General features: G+C 44.8%; 1 protein-coding gene across 3 annotated transcripts in view; it reads right to left on the minus strand.

The window, feature by feature from the left end:
• The window catches only part of PCYT1B (phosphate cytidylyltransferase 1B, choline), a 1,139,653-nt gene that overhangs the window by 940,566 nt on the left and 176,283 nt on the right, over nt 1–22,804 (minus strand). For all 3 annotated transcript variants that reach the window (XM_069637298.1, XM_069637297.1, XM_069637295.1), the window contains exon 2: nt 14,452–14,551. In XM_069637298.1, the coding sequence (XP_069493399.1) occupies nt 14,452–14,551 (100 nt within the window). The remainder of the gene's footprint in view (nt 1–14,451; nt 14,552–22,804) is intronic.

Genomic DNA, 22,804 nt, shown 5'->3' on the forward strand with positions numbered 1-22,804 from the left:
AATAACTTTTTAAACAAAAGGTTCACATATGGCCCCCTCTGTCAGGGTCAGACACTTCACAAAAAAGTTCACGTAGGTCCCCCTCTGTTGGGCTGAGACGTCTCACAACAAAGTTCACGTAGGTCCCCCTCTGTCGGACTCAGACCTTTCACAACAAATTTCAACAAAAACTTGCAAGGGGCAGTTCCTTCCCCAAGCTTATTACACTTCGGGTCTCCCTCTGTCGGGTCTCGCACCACTTTCGGATGTCGAAGACTTTCAAATGTGCATGGCTTTCTTTACAGACCACTGCAGGACCACTTTGACTCAAAGTTCACAGTTTAATTTTCACTCTCCCCTTCTCTAGGAGCTAATCTTGCTTACTTCACATTTGCTGTTCATTCGCATTATCGCTTCAAACAATGTACCTTTCACCAAGACGTTTCGAGTGGGCTACTTCCTATCGCCGGACCACTCATTACTTAGTATCACTGATTTCACAACTGTCCTTGCTTCAAAGTTCATTGACAGGTCTGCCCTTCTTCACGTCTCATCCACACGCGTGCAGCCTTCACTTGTGATATAATGTTGCTACTTCAATTGTTAACACACAGCAGTCTCTCGGGTCGCTTGCCAACTCACTGCCTGTGTGCGTTTCTTTCTTGGTTTTACGATTCCAATTCACGCGTCAAGGTTAGTACCACAGGCATGGCCTCGCATCCCCAACTCTGCCGTTCACCCGGGAGGGTCACTGGAGTCCTTGAAATATAATGCACCCTTCTGATGTGGGATCTGGCCTTCTCCATGTGTCTTTCGTGGCCAGTCGGAGGCAATGACCTCCAGTAGGGAACTCTTGGGGTTTTCGACCCGCTGTTCTCATCCCTTGGTCCGTCACTCTGTTCCAGTAGGTTTACCTTCCTTTTGGCAGTTCTGCTCGTACTCGTGCTCCACCTTGTTCAGAGTGTGTCTCTAGGTTCTGCATTTATTTGTGTGAAGAGAGCTAATTGGTATCAGGTGTATGCACTTAGAATCATGTGCCTCACTTTGCCTGACCCGATTTGCGGGAAATGTCCAGTACGATGTTTGAAAGTTTATGTTGTTACTCTTTCACTCTCTTCCTCGGCCCAGTGTGTGTAAAAACAGGAGGAGGAGTTGGGACCTCAGAAAATCCTAAAAAATAGGATGGGTTAGATAAACAAAATAGGGGGGAATACAGCGTCTCACCGTCAGCTGACTCATCCCCACTCCCTGAAGACCCCTCACCAAGGTGATCCTCCCGCACTGGTCCACCCCCAGGGTCTGGATACAAAGGTGATGGCCGTGCCCTGCCAACTGTGAGAGAGATCCCCGGGGACTAGCGGTTGAACCCTCTGGTTTCTCAAACATGGCAGGAGTACATTGTTGGCCTAGGGATTGCTTGTCTGGGATGCATCTGATTCACATGGACAGCTGGAAATGGTGCACTGGTGCACCCCCGCCATGGCTGTGTGTTGCATGGCCCTTGGATGTGTCCCTTGGCTGCCCTTCCCACAGCTCAAGCTCACAGGGGTGGCCTAGGTGCACTGGCACATGGGTGCTACTTTGGGTGCCTGTGGTGGCTGCCACACTCTGCACCCAGTCACAATGCCCAGCTCCTGGATATTCACACTGGGCAATGGTGTGGTGGGCTGTTGACATTGCATGTGGTATTGGGGGGGTTGACACACCTTCGGCCTCCTGGGTGCTAGTGCCTGCCTCCGCTGCTCCAAATCCCTCGATTGAGTCCATGTCAATGATGGAGCTGCAACGCTCCTCCCAGGGGTGAGTTCCGGGGGTGGTGGTGATCCTCCCCCGGTCACCCTGGACCTGCAGGTCATTGAACCGCTTGCAGCAGTCTTCCCCATCCTTGGGGACATGGCCAACTGCGGATACCTTCTGACTGATGTCAGTCCATAGCTTGTTACGCCACTGGGAGTTGATCTTCTTCTGCCACGGCCCATAGAGCTCCTCATGGCGGCCTATCACCTCCTTCACGAGTGTTGTAAGCTCAGGCCCTGTAAATTTGGGTTTACAGAGCCGATCCTGGGATGACTTGCCCCTTGTACGCTCTTGGGACATTCTGCAGTCTCAGATGCTCTGGATGGCTTCCAGGGGCTCTGATTTTCAATGGATTGTGATTTCCAAAATGCCTGCCGCAGTATTTCCTGTTCCGCCAGTGACGCGTTTACTGCAGCACTATTAGCGCATGCAAATAGCATGCGTTGTTGGCTGCCGGGCTGTGCTAGCGTTATTTGCGCAGGGATTCCGGAAAGTAGCCCGCTCCTCGGCGCTATTGCCATCGAGCAGTATTAGCGTTAATGGCGGGCCATGTGCGCATACCCGCCGAATCATGATACAGCGGTATTTGCGCACCGGTTAACGACGTTAACGCTAATACCGTTCAATGCTAATTGCACCCAAATACCACCCAACTCCTGATCAGGCCTAATGAGTCGGCCTCAGATGTGAGAATTATTCAACTCAATGGACCATGGTGGAATATTCTTGCCATGTGCTGCAACAGCCAGTGCACATAGCATTTGTAGATTTTAGATAGGCATTTGAATGGTGCAACATGATACATTATGGTGAAAGCTCACACAAGGGGGCAAATAACCGGGACCTACTAAAATGCTTTTTGCACTACACACCAAAACTTGAGTACAAGTTAGACTAAATATCAATGGGTGAGTCACTACCACTATAGCAGGAGTGCATATTTGCACCAACACTCTTCAAGATATATCTTGCTGACCTGCTACCATGCTGGCCACTAACGATGCATTGCACATCCACTGAGACTGGGCTTCTATCATCTGCAGTTGCTTGGCTATGTGGATGACTTCATATTAATGGACTGTACCGCAAATGGCCTACAACATCAGCTAAATAAAGTGGAGTAGTATAAGATTAATGGATTGCTAATCAATACCATAAAAACAAAGATTGTGATTTTTTATCCGCAACCGCGGTCACTAAAATAGCTACGTCTGGAAGATCGGGCAACACAACTTAGAGATAGCCACTAACTGGGCACAACTGTGGATGATAAATTGCCATGGCAAATACAGGTGGATAAAGTCTAACCTAAAGTGTTACAACAACTAGGGGTCATTTGTAACTTCGGCCTTCACCCGTGGTTATTCTTTAGATGCTGTTATAAACACTTGCCTAAATTAATGAAAATAGAAGGGAAGTGTCTAAAGGAACTAATGAAATGCTCCAGCAAATTACCTGTTGGATACTTATATTCTTCTCTTTCGCTTAGAAGCATCATAGGACAGCTAAAATGGGGCTGCATGTGTCTCTATTGGAAAATAGCAAATAACCCTGAGAATACCCTACTGAAAATGTTATCTAATGAAATTAACATAAACACTTGTGGCTTAAGTGACATTGGGCCTCATTCCAGGTTTGGAGCTAACCATGGAGTAATTAGCTCCATGGTTGCCTCCGAAACCGTCCCAAATCCGGCATGGTGAATGGAGTAATTACTGGTCCATTCCAGGGTTGGAGGGACCGGTAATTCCCCATTCACCTTTTGCCCTTCCCCATTCCCATTTCTGCCCCATAGAGCTCAATGGGAATGGGGAAGGAGGTAATTACGGCACCGTGAATTACGGTACTGTAATTACCTCCAAGGTACCTTTGCGGGTCCCATACTTAACTCCTGCTAAAAGCAGGAGGTAACGAAGGACCCGCAAAGGGAACTCGGAATACGGAGGTAAGGGATTACAGGCATCGGCACCCTTAACGGTGCCGGTAATCCCTTACCTCCAACCTCGTAATGACCCCCATTGGCATAAGACTCTTGACTGCTGTCATACTTCTAGGTGTAAACTCCACGCTATGATCCCCATTCTCATCCGTCTCTCACAATACAGACGTATAGTTAGAAGTATCCTTCATGATTTAGATCAGGAAGAAATTAAGACTGATATTGCTGCTATATCACATAGTGGAGAGTATCTGAAACAGGTTTCAATTCGTAGTGCCTATGTGATTAACTTTCCTAATAATTGGATTGTTTATTCATACCTACATTTCAAATTCAATATGGTAAATACGCTAGAAGTTATGGGTGGACGACTGAACTTGTACAGTAACATGAGAGTTTGTAGATTATGCGGGGGTACTATGCTAGAAATGGCCAAGTATCTCATGCTTGAATGTGAGGGGCTGGGTCGGATGATGCATGGTGATTGATTTAATGTATTTATGTTAAAGTTACTGTTTCCACAAACCAGTCATTTGTGATGATGTATGTATTATATGAGATGATTCATGAGTTGTTGATTGTTAGTTTGTGTTTTGTCTCACTTTTCAGTTCCAAAACTTATGTTCACGTAGAGAATGGTATACAATCCCTTTGAAATACCATTGAGTCAGTACAATTTTAAAGATAAGAAGTTCAATATATGTAATTCCCAATGTTTAATTCACATTATATTTGATAATCATTTAATGAAATGTCCATTTATATTAAAATATTTTAACAAAAAACTCATAACTTTCTTGAATTGTCTCATCGTCTAATATACATAAAAAAATGTGTTTGTTACAAAATGTAACTAATAGAGATTCATCCCATGTGACATCCCCTCGCTATGATTTTTATTAAAACGAAGCTGGGCGTGAGGGACACTAATTGTTCTGAACCCGGTCCGGGTATACTAGCTGTAAAAGTCTCTTTAAGACTTGTTTAATCTGTTATGAATTATTATTAATCTACATTTATTGCAACCCAGTCAAAATTGGTTTATCAGAGTTTGTGGAGCACTTGACTGATGTCCTAATTAAATGGCATCAGGAGTCTAATTCGAATGTCATCCTACTAGGGTCTGATTTTAATACATGGGGGGTCATTACGAGTTTGGAGGTAGCCATGGCGCTATTAGCACCATGGCTGCCTCCAAACCCGGGTCCGGGTCCGGTCGGACTGAATGGAGACTTACCGGGTCATTCCGACCTTGGAGGACCTGGTAAATCCCCATTCAGTAAACCATTCCCCATTCCCATTTGAGCCCCCATAGGGCTCAATGGGAATGGGGAAAGCGCTAATAATGGGTCCGCAAATTGCGGGCCCGTTATTAGCTCCAAGGTCCCTTAACGCGACCCGCAGAGAACAGCTGGTCAGACCAGCTGTTCCTGCTGGGACCCGCTAAGGGACTTTCGAATAGGGCGGTAAGGGTTTACCGGCACCCGCATCCTTAACGGTGCCAGTAAACCCTTACCGCCCAACTCTGAATGAGGCCCCATATGGTGTCCTGTCTTTGATTCCCAATTTACAATGCCTGATATTGCATGTAAGCAAAGGAATTTAATTTTGACGAATGACAGCTATATCTGGGGGTAATTTTCTAAATACTTGGAAGTTACTCAACCTGACGAGTAAGTTACAGCATGATCGCGAGCCAATACCGACATGGCACAGTGCAAATGGCTACTCTTATATAGATTATATTTAATTTTCCAGTGTCTTCTTGATCACTGAACCTTTTGTGAGATTATTCCTACTACTGCTAGTGACCACAACTGGCTGCAGACCAGTTTTGACCTTGGCTTGTTGCCACTGGATTGTATGCCTTCTGCTTATTTGATGACGATTTTGGCACAGGTGAACCAGATTCACTGGTATAACAAGAATATTCAAAGATGTAATGTCTGTATGGGCACTATAACGAAATATCTTAATCTAGATACATCGGTTTATCAAGTTTCTCCTTCATTTAATATGTTCATTTCTGATTGTAGGTCTATGTCCATTATGGTTAACAACAACAACACTAAAGGCAAAAAAATAATGTACAATCACTCGAATGATTCCATGGTACAAGAAAGTAAAACGGCTTTCTGCCGGGATATCGTCAGCGCAAATAGCGTTACTACTACTCGGTTCAGCGCTATTAGCGCTGGGTCATGAGTAGCGTTATAACAGCGATAAACTCCCATTCTCCAATGGGGTTGGGTGGTGCTATTACCGCTGGTGGTAATTGTGCCGGCAGTAATAGCACCGGAAATGGCCAAAAACATGCGGTAAGGGGACATTTTTACAAAAAGCAACATGCTGGTGGTAAAACTCCCACTTACCGCCCGTTAGTGCTGCATTTAAAGGCTAAAGCCCAACTCATGATGAGGCCCTTTGAATGCTTTACTCAGGAAGTTGACAAGCTGTACAACAGCCAAGCCATACAACAGTGAGGCAGTTCGAATCAGACTGAAGTATAAAATTTGCTTTCATTCAAAATACATCAGATGTTATTGGGGGAGAGTCAGCGAAGGCTGCCCGTCTTGTTAAATGAAGAGGACATGGATTTTGAGGCCATGTTGAACAATGATACATTTTCAATCAAATGTGATTTCAGAGGATGAGTGGACTTCTCATTATATTCAGATGTATATGAAATTGAAAAATGTGTACAAATCTTTTTCTAGTCCTAGTCCGATTAAGAGGCCCCTTCAAATCGAACACGTGGAGCTGTTCATTTTGCAAGCTGAATACTCTATAGTCGCTCGCTCTGATGGGTTAATTGTGAGTCTCATGAAGTATCCCCCACGCTATGGTCAGGAATCTTAACCACGTTATTTCGAGAAGTGATTAAGAGGCCAACTTTCCCTTGCTCTTGGCACGCAGCTCATATCATGCCTATTTTCGAAAATGGTGATTGAGCTAACCCCCTCAACTATAGACCTATTGCACTACTCGACATTAGTAGAAATATTTTCAATTTCATGATCCTTAAAGAACTAAAAATTTGGGTGAGCGTGAACAATAGACTTTCTAATTTCCAAACAGGCTTTAGATGCCAAGTGGGCACTAGCCTAAACAGATTTGTCATAGCCTGCTTGCAAAATAAAACTGTTACTTGAACATACAAGGCTATTTATATAGCTAGCACTGACTTAACTACCGCCTTTGATTTTGTCAATCGTGCTAACTTGTGGGAGAAAGGTGGCTTCATGGGGGGTAATGGGGGGGGCCTACTGAACATTATAATACTCCTCCACAGAGACACATTCATCAGAGTTTGACTGAATCTTGAAGTTGCATTATCAAACAAGAGACAAACTCCTAGAGCATTAAGGCAGGGGTACGTCTAAGCACCCTGTCTTTTCAACCTCTACATTTGTATTTAGGATCAGCAATACATACGATTCATAGTTTTCCACCAAAGGCTGGGAATACGTAAAACCTGCTGGTTGGCATATGCTGATGACGTGTTGCTTTTAGATATAATCCCTGTTTGATTGCAGCGCTTGTTAAATAGATTCTCTACTTATACTTCAGCTAACGAACTGTTAATGAATTCCTCCAAAACAAAGTTCCAGCATTTCCCTAATTATAAGTGGAGTAGTGGAAACAACAAATTAGATGTAGTACAACACCTGAATTATTTGGGTTTCCACTTTTTCAGTAGACCAAGCTCAATGCCACTATACACCTTATTGAAGCCTGAAGTACTCCTTTATGAGGCCCTCATGAAAAGGATCAATTTTCAATTCTGCCAGTTTTCTATGATGCCGTTACTTAAATACTACTATGGTAAGGCAGTTCCTGCTTTATGCTATGGTCTAGAAATATGGAATCATAGCAATTGGCCTAAAGGGAGTGTGCGCAAAGGTTTACTCTTGTGCAAAGTGCTGTCTCTTCCCAATTGCATGTCCATTATTGCAATCAGATATGAGTTGGGTTTGACCTCCCTAATGGCCCATCATCACTGGAATGTATTGCTTCTCTGTCATAAAATACTGGTCCTGCCACCCCACTCCATGTTTGAAGATTTAAGCGGCTTTATAGAGAATGGCAATTATAAAGAAATGAACAGCAGTGTGGAAGTTTGTGAAGGCATATAACAACGTGTGGTGGACATTAGGGCGAATCGTATAATGAATCCCACTTACATTAAAACTAGGCTGTGGGAACTGGGCAGGGTGGACACAAGGACTGAAGTGGGACAATACTATATGTACAGAGAATTGGTGTCTTTAGAATAAAAAAAGCAGAGTCGTACCTGATTACTTAACGAAATTCCCTAATGTGAGATTTAGAAATACCTGCAATGTCTGAAATAGAAACATCTCTAAACAACCATCATGTAGACACTGTAATTTAACATATATGTTTCGAATACAAGGGGATTTCTAGCTTTCATTGTCTCCACTTTTGTTCCTTTATTTACTTTAACGATCTGTGCAATTTAGATTCTTTTTTAAACCAGATATTTGCTGGCTATCAATTGTTGCTGTCATTTGCAGTAGTAAGGTTTCTTAATTCAATTCTAGCTCATACTGTTGACGAAACAGACGGAATTGAAAATTCGTCAGGCTTTGATTACATAACCAGAAACTGTAAACTAGCATCACAGTCTTCCAATAACCTTGATTGGTTTTTAACTGTTTATGATGTCATTTATAACTGTTTTTGACAATGTTATTAATTTGGCATCTTTTTTATATGCTGTGCTGTTACAAAATTGTGAACATTTTTTTATTAAACCATACAACAACAAAAAAGAAACTAGAACCAGTGGCTTGACCTGCTATGATAAAGGGATTCAGTCTCAGACTTCGCTTTATTTCGAATAAAAAACCTTACACATAAAAGTGTCTCTGACAAACGTAATCACATATGCCTAAATTAGTAATTGCAAAACAAAATAAAACAAGTTAAAATCAATACACCTTTCTTAGTTTAAAAGCAGAAAGTACTGCAAAACACACAATGGGTAAGAAAGTACCTAAAGATAAATTAAAGCAGGGCGACACTTGCTAAAACATGTACGTTAAAGACCGAGAGCATCATAAGTTGGCAAGAAAACATAAGAATAATATGAGCAGTGAAGAGGGACATTGTGCGTCATTCTGCACGCAAAACCCGCCTCTGTCGATTTATGGAATTGACTTTGCAGGACTTTTCTGTACATTGCCTGGCCTTTGTGCAGGTTTGTTGCATCCCTGCATGCAGTCGATTGCATAGTTCGAGACTCCATACAGAGCATGGGTGTGGCCTGCGCAGAAGCCAGAGTAGGGGGCAGAACATGCGAAATGAGGAACAATAAGGGAAATTGTGGGCATTCCGAGGGACAGTCTGCGCGAAGCAATCGCATGCCCTCACCTGCGCAAAACAATGCATATTTTTAGATCTCACTGCGCAACATCACGTCAGGGTAATGACCACGCAAAGCTCTTGATCCAACCGCCACCCCAAGGCAGGCATACAGGCATAGGAAACACGGCACAAAGGTTCGGATGTTGGATTTATGGATGCGTGCAGGCAGCCGGGGTTCCGATCGAACTTGGGGTGTGCATAAGCAGTGTAGCGGGGTGCAGGAACGGTTTACGAGGTTTGCACTCATATTTACCAGGAAATTAGTACTTTTACAATACGTGGCACGCATGTTGAGGGGGAGCTGGGAATAGTTATGGGGACCCTATGCAGGGTCACCGGGGTGCTGCCCTGGTTGTGGGGGTTTGCATGCAGTTTTGCTGGGGTGAATTACTTTGCGGTCTTGGAGTGCGCAAAAAGTTTGTAAATGCAGCTTCAGTTGCTTTGAGTGGGTGGGTTTTGGGGGCGTTCCAGCCGCGACTTGCACATAGGGTTACTTTGCGGGAACAATTACATGAATACGCGGAGTGTGCCGAAATTCTTCTGCATGCAGGGACACCCAGAGTCTTTTTCTGCATGGACTTTGCAGGGTCTACGTGCTCTTTCCCATGAATCAGGCCCTATATGCATTAAATCTTCTCTCTTTTCTTGGTGGCAAAAGCAAGAGTTACCACAATGCCATTTGATTACAACTACATTTTTTAGTGGCAATACACTCAACCTGAATTTTGTCAATGAGGAACACAAGCATTTTCTTAAACCAGGTTAGATTCTGGACCCACCATATTTTTCAGCAAAATGGTGGAACATGGAGAAGGTTTGGCCACTCCTACAATTCGCTTCCAGAGGAAAAAAGCTCTGTAGATTTGTCTTTCACAGTCCTATATGATTTGTTGTCCTTGAGTTCAGGATTATTAAGAAGGATTAGACCAGACAAAAACACAAAAGTTGTGGCGATTGCATTTTAGGTAATCACCCACATGACTCAAACTCACCTCCTTGTGCAGCTTGAAGGCAGGAGTTGACTGGGACAGTCTTTAAAGCTTTCTAAGAAAGACATTGGGCCTCATTACAACTGTGCCGGTCCGGAAACAATGGTGCTGGTAAGCCTTATTTCCGGACCGGCAGAGTACAACTCTGCAGGCGGGTGCCGTCCCTCCCACCAGGTTCAGACCTGCTGGGCGGGATGGCACCCACTCGCAGAGTTCTCACGGAATCACCGGCACCGTTGTTGACAGTGCCGGTGCTACCGTGTCCCCATTCCCATGGAGTCCTATGGTACTCCATGGGAATGGGGACTAACAAATTTACCAGCACTTGACTAACCGGCCACCGGACTCGGAATAGCCTGGTGGCACTGGTAAATCAGGCGGCAGTCATTTTTTACCATCAGGGTTAACGCCGGACTGGTAATGAGGCCCAATCTCAATAGCAGACAATGGATTCATATTTGTGATATCCCAGACACCAACCCACATACACCCTTGACTCAATAGTCTCAGCTCGATATGCCATAAGCATTCATTTAATTGCAAGTTACACTGGGAGCTACACAAAGTGGAAGATGAATTGACTTCTTAATTTGTATTGACTCCCTCCACACATGATCATCCCACCTAAGAGAGCCATTACTAGTTAACCCAAAGTAGTCATATGTTTAGATCCAATCAATTTTTTCACCCTTACATTGGGTATCGATTAACCTGACGTTTTCCCAGTGACATTGATTTGTACTCACGCTTTAATGCATGAATGCTGCATATAGGTTGATCAAAGTCTGTAGACTTTTTGAGGAATGAGCCAATAGGACTGAGTCATCAAGGCATAATAAGAATCTCAAAAAGCAACCACATACCTTGGGAACATCACCAAATCCAAAAGATATTTGTCAGGACCATTAATATACACATTAAACAGAAGTGGTGTGAGGAAGCACCCTTGTCATATTTGAAGTTCTTACAATACATTCAGGATGGATCAGAGATAATCCTTCACTTTGAGAGGAGACCATAAAAAGGCACGATTGATACAGTTAAAGGCACTCGAAAGGTCCATAAAAGGCAAGAAAAAACATCAAACTCATATCCAAACGTATACTTGTTAACAATCATGGAAAAATTCAACACATGCTTGATCATGCCAAGCCCCTTGCAAAAAACCAATTGGACCTCCGAAATCTGTTAGTATTCTTTAAACTAATCTGAACTTTTCTCATGTAACAATCTACAAAACAGCTTTCTGACCACATCCAACTAGGTGTGGCAAGCAGTATTCCATGTCTCTGTGAGTGCCTTTTTTTTCAAAATTAGGACCACAATAGATTGTTTCCAGCTTACCTATACTCTCACACGCTTGAATTAAAAACAGATTTCAAAATAGGATTCCAAAAGGAATCGTCATATTTGAAATGTACACAGGACAGTAATCATAGCCCATGGATTTATGAGATGTTGCATTTAGTACTGCTGTGTAGGAACACTCGCGAGACTTGGCAATGCCGAGCTCTTGCAAAACTTGAGGCGAGAAGTGGGGAAGCCGCAGGAAGCGGTAGCCGCATTCGAGAGGGCTCCAGAGCGACAGAGTAGAAGCAGCCTCCAGCGCTCCTCCTGTATTAGGAGCCAGAGACTTAACCAAGCACACAGATATTGCAAGAAAGTCCCAGAGACTTGGAGAATATAAGGCTGTGAAACAAACTGTGTCTTGTAAATTAATGTACATATGTTGCCACCAGTTCGCACCATTAAAGTCAAGGTTACAGCTCTGCAAAAGGCCTGATCATCATACAACATGCTGCTATCACTTGGTCTAAAGTAAATTCGAAACTAAAGTTATCTGTTCGGCTAATGCCCCCTCCACATTGCCGGTTCGCGGATGGTGCCCAAGATCATTACATTTGGGAGGACATAGAATGAGTCTCAGTACAATTTTGGCAGTACGGTAAAATGTGTCAGTAATTCTGTGACTGGCACTTTCTTGGCCAGTAACTGAACAACCACCACTTTTACCACACTTCTGAATTATAGGTTTGGCTTTGATCTGAAAGATATACTTCTAGCAAAATGGTGGAGGTAAATCCTCCACTACAGGGCCAAAAATCACAGATTTACCTTGACAGAATTACTGCTCATGGCAAATCTGCTAAATGCCCTATGGACTGCAAAATGTGGAATAACCCTGCTATTACACCAATTGTAATCCTGCTATAAGTTTTGTAGGTCTGAGTGATGCTAACAGTATGCAAGTTGGTGGTAATTCTGCAGGAATACGGCAACATTACTACCAAACTCATACCCAGATCCGAAGATGAGGAATGAGCTACCCAGTCACACTCTAGTAGCTTGCCAGTCACAGAAGAGCCGCATTGACCATCTGACAACCATGTGGGGAAAAAGGCCAAAATGTACCTTGTTCTTTATGCATGATAGCAGCATTTAACTTTTTCTATGCTCTTTCTTGGGAGTTCAATTTGGCAGCTCTAAAAACGTGCTTATAATATTATTTTGTGACATATATGTCAAGGAATGTAACAGGGACCGCTTGAGTATTTTGCAGGGATTGCCATACCAACTTGGCTCAGACCCTGGGTTTAACATCCTTTTATGTGACCCAGGGTCAGATTCGGGCATAAAATTGACTTGGGCACCAATGGAAAAGTGGCCCACAGTTGCAAATGGCTATTCATTCCTTTAGGTGACAGACTGTTTGAATAGGACCCAAGGGGGAGTTTTTTGACAAAATGTGATGCAAATTGTGCAATTTAAAGAATATTCATTCAGCAACAATGCTGAAAACTAATAGCCACATAGTGAAGTACCTCATCAAACTGGGCCACACTGGCCAAAAAGGTGGCCCACTTTGACCACAAAAAGGGCCTACACTAACATTTTGAGTTTTCGGTTCTGGCATTGCCCTATTGCCCTACAGGCTAGTCCGAGCCGGATGTGATCTATCGCTCCAAAAAAAGTGTCTGAAACCAAAACATGTGATGGTGAAAGATATGAATTAATCTTAGCCACTGCTCTGGGCATCTTTCTACTCCATTGTTTGTGTATCCCATCTGGTCATTGCAGAAGGGGAACAGCAATGTGCAAATTAATATTGGTCCTTCCACCAACGGGAGCAGACCAACCCAAACTGCTATGCCAAGTCCCCACTGCAAGGAAACACAAGCAACCCCAGACATATTTCAGCAGTGTTGGGCATCATCAGTGAGGTACAGCTTTGCCCTCTCTGGTGCAATTGTTAAGACGGTTAGGAAATAATCGTTATGACTGCCATTGCTCTGTGTAACCTTCACACCGTCTTTTTTGGGTGCTGATGTGTCATTGCAGAAGGGGTCCCGTCATATGCAAATCAGTCTGACACCAATGGGAATAGTAAAGGGTCTGGTCAGTTCTGGCAATTTGACAAACACGGTCATGTTGTCACCAAATCAAAAGTACTCATACTGAGTCAAGCTTTCTTTCAGATACCCTATTTAGGTATAAACCCAACTTAATCCCATTTACAAATTCTACTGTTTGCATGCATGCTGCACTGCATGCCACTGCATGAGGAAGAGCACCATGTGGTCTTGAAAGCAAACACAAATTAAGGAATCACTGTGGGAAGATTCCCTGTTGTTGTTTGCTTTTCTTTTAAGAAAACAACAACCTTGCATAATATAGGTATCATTGCTTTAGGATCCTCTGTTGTCGTGCTGCTCTTTTTTTATATAAAAAATAACCTGTACTGCAAAAAATATACAAAAGACAGCACCTGTAGCAGCACGGATATCTTGAGAATCCAAACTACACCAGATTTTCAGGATAACCAATAACTCCCATTTAGATTCACTGTATGAAAGTGTCATGTGCTTTCAGATATACTGACAATGCAGAGCAGCGTTGGCTTTGGGAGCAGGGCTTAGACACTCCAGTCTATAGTCAAGCAATATATATTTGAGCCAAAAATAACTTTACATAAACTGAGATTCTAGCTTTGCATGCCAATTTAAGTGATAACTGGATATCAAAGTTATTAAGTTATTCTTAAAAAAAAGAACATGTGAAATAGGGGAGAGTAATGTTTTTGATTGGTACATCAACAAAGGTCAACATCGAAGTATAAAAGACACATTTTATCACAAGCTGAAAATGAATCAATTTATTATACATGAACATTGACTCGTATGTAATGTCAACTTATTAATGTGCACAAATCAGCAATACATGGCTACATCTATTCCTTCTGCAGCAGTGAGCAGATGAATGTTTGCAAAATAAAACATTTCAATGTTTGACCTATAAAATGATATGCTCGGTGCTTATATGCACATTTTCTAAATTGTTTACCAAGGATGGACTCACCTGGTGTTCCCAGATGGGCCTGGCCAATTGTGAGCTTCTCGTGTGGGGCCTGGCACTGACAGCTCGTCTCTTCAGCAAATGGAGCCGGTGCAGCTAGAGCCTAACGAAAGGTTGGATACCGAAAACAGAAAAAAACATTGAATGTCATGGATGTATTTCAAAAGTTACTTTAAGAGTGTATTACATTCAATCCAAATTACTCTTCTCGTTCTTCTATTTGTAGCTTTGAGTTATGAGTCTAGCAGTGGAGACAAGAAACCCCCAATTTGCACTTGCTCTATGATAAATGTGTGTTTCTTCGTTTGTCTTTTTACCCCTTTTTGTTTTCCCCTACAGACGATCTCTGTCCCTTGGAAAGGTTATGTAAATATATTATCAGTGTTCTAAATTCATCAACTCTGGTAGCATATGCGTATTGGAGCAGAACAGACCGTCTCTACAGTATAATATAGAAATACGTAAAATCGACATTATAAAGTATGAATGTTTACATATGTGGACATCATTAATGAAAATGCATTAGTTTCATCACAAACAAACATTGCACCTTAACATGGTGCATAAACTACTCAAACCCTAACACCCCTATTATCCTTCCCCTCCCCCTCTTTAAAATCACTATAAAAAGGCCAACACGGTCCACTAATCCACAACTGTCTCTTCTTCTCCATAATCCAGGGAGCTATCCGTGTCCAATTCTTCGGGTCCCATGCCCGTCAGAGATGCAATCAGATGCTGCCCCACCATCAATGATTCTGTTTCCTCATTGCCCCCTCTACATGCTGCCTCCCTCCAGACCACCGTTTCATCCTCGGCCCAGTGCAGAAGGTCCCTCCGCCAGGTATCTACATTAGGTCTCGCCTGAGCTTTCCATCCCATGGCTATCCTTCTTTTTGCTAAAATATAGGCCAGGTCTTTGAGTTTGCACACATACTTGAATTTGCACAGTCTAGGGAAGCCTCCCAGCATGCATGCCCACAAGGAGTCTACCACTAGTTCAATCCCCTTAGATGCCCGTTGATCCGCTATTTCCTTCCAATATTTCGTAATTTCGGGACAAGCCCAGAACATGTGTACCATCTTGGCATTTTCTACCCCACATTTCGGGCATCGCTGTGTAGTCCCATTTGTGACCTTAGCAATTCTCTTTGCGGTCATATATGCTCTATGAGTGATATACAATTGAATCTGTTATAATCAGGCATTCCTCAAGACTTTTTTGTGGTACCCCTGTGCCCTTTCCCATAACCCATCGCTTATTGTTTCCCTGCTTTCCTCTTCCCAGTCTCGCTTCATCCGAATCACCTCCTTTCCCACTTTAGGCATCAGTATTTCGTAAATTCTGGAGATCTCATGACCCCCGTCTGACACAGTTTGGAACAATTCTATAGCCTTGTCTGGCTGCTGGGTCAGTTCTACTTCTGACCACGTCTTTTTTAACATTGCCATCAATCTCACATACAAGATATTTTGCCTGCTATGTAGGCCTGTGTCTTTGCTTAAGCTATCAAACTCTATTCTGCCATCTCCTTGCCACACATCTCCCACTTTTGTCACCCCCACCGGCTCTCAGTGTTCCCTTATAGCACGTCTCAATTGATCATCCATCCCCTTTAGTATCATCAGAGGGACCTGCGGGGAGCACGGTGTCCGGCTTCCCAGCATTACACCGGTCCTATGCCAGATCTTCCTACCCAGGGTCAGTAGCGCCACTCTGCTACTTTTTGGGGGCTCAGTCACCCACATCTATTCATTTAAGAAATACGGTACACATTCCGCCCTCAAAAGTCTGGACTCCGAGGTGGTGTCCTCGGAGAGCCATCTGGCTACATATTGTAGTTGGCCCGCTAGGTAATACGCTTCAAAGTTGGGTAGCTTGATACCTGCCCGATCATGTGGGTTTTATAATTTCCATAGGGCTACCCGATTTCTAGTATTATGCCAGATGAACCCTCTGCAGATGTTGTGGAGTTTAGTAAAAAAAAGTGTTTAGGTATCAGGTACGGGACATTTGCAAAGGTGTGTAGCAGCCTGATCAATACTATCATTTTAAGCAATGCCGTTCTCCCCATCATGGTTAGGGGCAACCTTGTCCAGAATGTCATACTATGTTGAATCCCTTCTACTGCTTGCTCTGTGTTATTCCTGTGTTCATCCCCCATCTTGTGATACACATTTATCCCCAGGTATCTGAAGGTGTCCACCGCCCATTCAATCTGTAACACCGGTAACCTATCTTGAGGTATTCCTACATATCTCCCTAGTGGGAATATCAAGGACATCCGTGGGTTTATCGTTATACCCGATATTAGTGCATTTCGATCTAGTACCTCTAGTATATATTGTAAGTTCTTCAGGGTAACTTAGGTACAACAGCATGTCATCCGCATACAGTGATATTAAGTGCTGTCCGCCTTTTGTTGTGATGCCCACCTCCCCATATTGATATCTGAGGTATGCCGCCAAGGGCTCCAGCACTAGAATAAACAGCATCGGAGAGCAAGGGCAGCCCTGTCTAGTTCCCCTGCCTAGCATCCACCTTTCTGATATCACCTACCCTGTCCGGACTCTAGCAATTGGCGCACTATACAATAATTTCACCTATTGCAGATACACCGGACCTATCCCAACCTTCTGAAGGACTGCTAATAACCAGGGCCATTTAACAGAGTCAAAAGCCTTGACTGTGCCCAGTGAGACTATCGCCAATTCTTGAGAGCTTCCAGCGGTCTGGTCTATTACAGGGTGCAATCACCTAAGATTATCCGAAATGCTCCGCTGGGGGACATTTCCTGTCTGGTCGTGATGTATCAGGGCACTTATCAGTGGTTTCAATCTGTTTGCCATCACCGCGGTAAGGATCTTACTGTCCTAATTAAACATTGACAACAGCCTGTAGGATCCGCAATAGGTGTCTATTTTGACTGCCTTGAGTAGCGGAACGATGACTGCTTACCTCAGAGTCTCCGGCAGCCTACCCCTTTTGAACGCCTCATTTAGCATGGCCAACAGTGGTGGAAGCAGGTCTGCCATATATGTCTTATAAAATTCTCTTGGGAGGCCATCGGCCCCCGGCGCCTTATTGGTGGGTAGGTTACGGATTACATATTCCAGTTCCTCCAATTCCAGTGGTGCCTCAAGCGTTCTCTATCGGCTTCCTCAAGCCTGGGTAGGATGATCTCCTCCAGCACTTAGTTTATGTCAATTTCTTCTACATCTGTTTTATCAGTATACAATTTGCAATAGTACCTCTGAAAGCACTCATTTACTCCTTCTTGTGTGTCCTCGAGTGCGCCATCCTTGAGGCGCATCTCTCTGATCACCTGTCTCGGGGTCTCACTTTTACACAACCAGTCTAATAATCTGCCTGGTTTATCCCCTTCCACATGCTGTCTCTCTATATATTTCCTATAGGTGAGGATACATAATCTCTCCCAGTGGGATTTGCATTTTTCGGTTAGGTGTTTTATCGCCTCAGTCTTTTCCGGGGAGTCTGGACCTTCTTTCATTTTAGCCTCAATCTCCTTTTCTGTGATTTGCAGACCTGCCATTATGCCCCCCCCAGCAGCCCAGTTGACTTTGATATCGCTGCCCCTCTTATTACTACCTTGGAGGCTTCCCAGAGTGTGCCAGCTGACGCTACACCTCCAGCATTTAGCTTGAAGTATTCCTGTATTGTTTTTCTGAGGTCTTCCCTGAACATGGTGTCCCTCGGTGCTTCTGCACAAAGTTTTCATGTCGGGATCCTGGGCCTGGGCGGCGAGATCTGCCATGTCACCAACAGTGGGGTATGGTCTGAAAGCACTGCTGCCTTGTATTCCGCCTCTCTAATCTCTTCCACCATGAAACTAGACACAAGTATGTAGTCTAACCTGGTGTGTAAATCATGTGGTGCTGCATAATGAGGGTATCCCTTGCGTTGCGGGTGGAGCTTCCTCCATATTTCAGTGAGCTGGAATTCTCGTATGAGTGTGGTCAGGGCCCTTGCAGCCGGGTTAGGCTTGGATATTTTGTTGTCTGACCTATCCAACTTGGGGTCAAGTGTACAATTAAGGTCCCCTCCTATTATGGCAGCTCCTTCCATGCATGAGCTAACAATGGCATACAGATTCCTAAGATAAGGTGCAGTATCATTGTTCGGGGCATAGATGTTAATCAGGTTTACCACTTTATTGCCGACTATCCCTTTTACTAGCACCATTCTCCCATCTTCTCTTACCTCCTGTTGCAACACTTTGAACGGGACGTGGTGTGCAATCCATATAAGGACCCCCATAGCGTATGCTGGATATGTGGCTCCCATTATGGTCCCTTTCCACTTCCTCTTCATCAACTATAGTTTCTCTTTAGTTAAGTGGGTTTCTTGTAACATTGCTATATCTATCTTTTGCCAGCATAAATACATAATAACCTTGTTGCGCTTAATATAGGTATTTAACCTGCGTACATTCCAGGTCACAATTCTGAGGTCCCCCATTTCAGCTATATCCTACTCCGCCCCCCCCTCTCTCCCACCTTTTCCTATACAGATTTAGTTGTGTTTGTGGACCTTCCATGTTGAGCTCCAGTGTCATCTTAATTGATCCCTCCCTCCCCCTTTTCCCTCCCCCACTCCTTAAAATCACAGCACACCCTTCTGTTCCATGCCCACCCTCCTCCCTTCCCATTCCCAACTGTAACCCCAACTGTCTCCCTCTCCTCCCTCAACTTCCCCAACCAGTTGCCCAGCTCCATCCCTGGATCTCAGGCTACCCTGCATCTAGCCCTTCGCTCGGTATAACCGATACCCGGTGCTCTGCTTGGGGTTACTGCTCTAGAGTATCCCAACTAAACTATCTCCAGGGGGTTGGAAGTGTGTCTCCGGTATTGCCTCCTGCTTTGTGCTGACAGCTTATTGCAGTATATGCTCCATCCTCTGAGCCTGCAACTCCCCATACAATTGGCTATGATCTAGTCCCAATGTCAATTTCTGTGTCGTGCTGGTCCATCCATACCTCTGTCTCATGTCTCTATGCAACGTATTAGAGCTCCAGTTCACATCTCTGTTTCGCTCCCTTTCTGGTCAGCCGCTCCCGATGGGCAATTTCTCAAATCCAGCCATATCGCCACTTCTTCTGGTGAGTCGAAGAATAGGGCTTTGTTCTTTAAGAGCACCTTCATCTTTGCCGGGTATAGTAGCATGTACCTGTATCCTGCTTATCTCATTCTCCTTTTCACTGCCACATAGTTCAGGCGTTGCCTCTGTACCATGAGTGTAGTCTGGATATATTGTAACCGTTGTTGATGCTCTGCTTATTGTTCCTCCCTTCCGGAAGTGTTCCAGGACTTTCTCTCTGTCCTTGTAGTTCAAGATCTTTGCAATCATTTGTCGCGGTGGGGCGCCTGGTGACGGTTTCTGTGTCAGGACTCTGTGCGCTCTTTCCACTGTGAACCCTTGACTTAATGCTCCACCCGTTATCTCCTGTAGCAATATGTTCTCAACGTAGTTTGACGTAGTTTGTCGGGTCCGATCCCTCTTCCCCTTCCGGAAGTCCTACAATACGCACATTGTTTCTGCGAGCCCTACATTCTGCTTCCTCAGCTCTGTTTTCAAGATTCTGCACTTGTTGTTGTAGCGCGTGGACATCCGTCGCTTTGGTCTTATGAACTGGCATTGTCTTTCACTTCTTTTTCCAGGATTCCTGTGCTCTCCGCCAGTGCACGCACATCTTGCTGTGGCAGGTTTACATCGATGCTCACAGCATCAATTCACCAGAGAAGACCTTAGGTCTGAGAAGGCTGTGTCCATCCTGCTTCTCATCAATGTTTTCAGTTCAGCTATGGCGTCTAATATCTGTTGACTGTTGGGTGCTGTCCTGTTCTTTAGAGCATTGTTCCTTCCCACCAGCTCCTTCCGTGGCTTGTGACGGTTTGGCATACTCCTCAATGGTGGGTTGCTTGCTTTTGGATTTGGGCAACTTTGACATCATGTTTCTGTTGCCGCCAGCTACTAGCGAGAAATAACTTGCCTTCAGCTTGCCTTCCAGGGCTCTTGGGTTATATTCCTAGGTGTACCTTTGAGTAAGTGCACTGTTTCTCTAGTGGTGTGTCCGCCGCCGTTTTGTTCTCCACCCAATCTTCTTTGGGTCAGCCAGTGATCCTAATGCGCGCACCTTTATCTCTGCCCTCAGTCAGCACTGCACTTGTTTTACACTGTGAGATGGCACTACTTAGGTGTCGGCATTAGCTCTTGGTCACCTGCAGTGTTATGATGGTGGGTGGTGTTTCTTCCCGCCGGCGGAATGCTTCTTGACCTGCCGGCTTGCGCCATGTCTCAATGCTAAGGCCCTTCTGTTGCTGCGGGCGGGCGCAACTTCCTTGCCACCCCCGCTGCTCTATTTCAAAAGGGACCTGCGGGCTCCAACTGCATGGCTCATATGCGCTTTATCCGCTCCTCAGTATCTCTCGATCAGGGGTTTCATTTTATTATCTCGCCACAGTACGCTCGACTGGCGCTGCATAGCACCATGTGCATCCCCGCTCCGGATCCCGTCGCAGCTCCCTGTTCCGACCCCAATCGGGAATTCTTTGGGGGTACCGGCACCTCTCCAGCACTGTTTGTCTTCCTCTCCGGTATACAATCTCCTCAGTGCTGGCTCCAGAATTTTATTTGTGTCTGACCCCATTCATGTGGGGGAGCTCTCCTTGTGCGCTCCCGTGGTGGCCTGTTTTAGTGCAGCAGGATACTACACAGCGTTTGGTCAGAGGGCTTGGGCTGTGCTGCAGCCGTTTTTCTAGGGATCCATATGTGGGGTTGTCACAGCAGGATATCACCCTGAAAGATCTGGGAGCTGTGGGGCGCTTATAATGTTATATGCAGCCTTGCTGCTCCTTAGTATCTGGGTTGCTCAGGATTATTCAGAGCCCCGCCGAGTCCCCTACTGGCTTTTCATGGATGCCTATTACGAACAGGCTGGTGATTATCACGTATCCGTCTTGTGGATACTTGTATCTCTTTCACAGGAGTGCAGTGGACCTTTGCTGGCCTCCATGCACAGCAGCTGATGGCCCACCTTCCTTCTCAGCCAATCAGCCGTTTCAGATATTGCTATCCTTCTCGTCTGCTGCACAGCGATCCGCATTCAGGGCTCCCCAGCGTGTTAATGTGACAGGGCTTAACCCGTGCCATTTCCCAGCGCGGCTGCCGCCCTCCCCTGTGTGGAGACAAGCACCAATGGTCTTCGCACTGCACCCGAATCTGTACTCGGTTAATTCAGTGAAAGGACGCCCAGCGTCTGCGTCCGAGGCTCTGCACCGAGCCCTCCGCCCTGATGGGCATTCACCCATCCCAGGTTCTCCGTTTCGTATGGCCTCTCTCAGGGCATTGCCAGCCCACTCCTTCACTAGTTCACGTGGCTCTGTTCACTTTACACAGTCTGACAGATCATTCTATTACATCAACAGTGGAGCTACCGCGGCAGAGCCGGTCACTGCAGGCCAGGGACTCAATCCCGCTGCATCTCATCTCTTCGATCCTCCTCCTCTTGTCAGAGTCCTTTGTTCCAGGACCGCTGCACTTTTCGGTCTATCAGACCCGGGACGTGCCGCAATTTTCGATTACTGCTGTGACATTCCTAATCCTTTAAAACACACGGGAAGAGCTCAGTCTGTTCCGTGCAAATTCGGACATTAGTGGCTTCATTTTGTGGTGCAGATGCACCCGTTTAAGCTTCCTTGTGCGGCAGGATGATGAAGGATCAGCAGGGACACTCCGGAACACGTCTTATCCCATGGCTCTTAAGCCACGCCCCCCCAATGAAAACACATGAGTTAATGTAGCATTAAACCATTCTTTAGTCACTGTTTCAAATCTGGGTATGTGTTTGAAAGAATAAACGTTAGAAAAACACTTTGCTGGAAGTTATTTATTTGAAACGTAATTGATGAAAATAATGTGCAATTAAAGGTAGGATTTCCTTGAAAAAGAACAAAATAGAACAGCATTTTTAACAAAGGAATATTAAAGGGAAGAGTAAAACATGGATCTTTTTTGCCATCCTCCAGACCTCATTTTCTGTCGCCCCTCTTCCAGGCTAGCACTGCAAAAGGGGGGGACCCCAATAACCTCCATTCCTGCCTAGTCCTTCCACTCCAAAAAGGAGTTGGTTAATAACCCATTCCTCCAATGTTAATCCCCTATTTCCTCCACAACCCATCTGCCTACCCACCACGTTTCCACTCACCACCACCACTCTCACAATGCTTTTTCCACCTGCATACTGATGATTTCATGGCAGATTGCGACTGGATTCACAGCCGCAAAATGCCACCAACTGTACTAAAACATTTGGTATCATTGTGATTTTTTTAAATG

This window comes from Ambystoma mexicanum, chromosome 7p (assembly GCF_040938575.1).
Source record: "Ambystoma mexicanum isolate Mex_15411 chromosome 7p, UKY_AmexF1_1, whole genome shotgun sequence".
Taxonomy (NCBI): Eukaryota; Metazoa; Chordata; class Amphibia; order Caudata; family Ambystomatidae; genus Ambystoma; species Ambystoma mexicanum.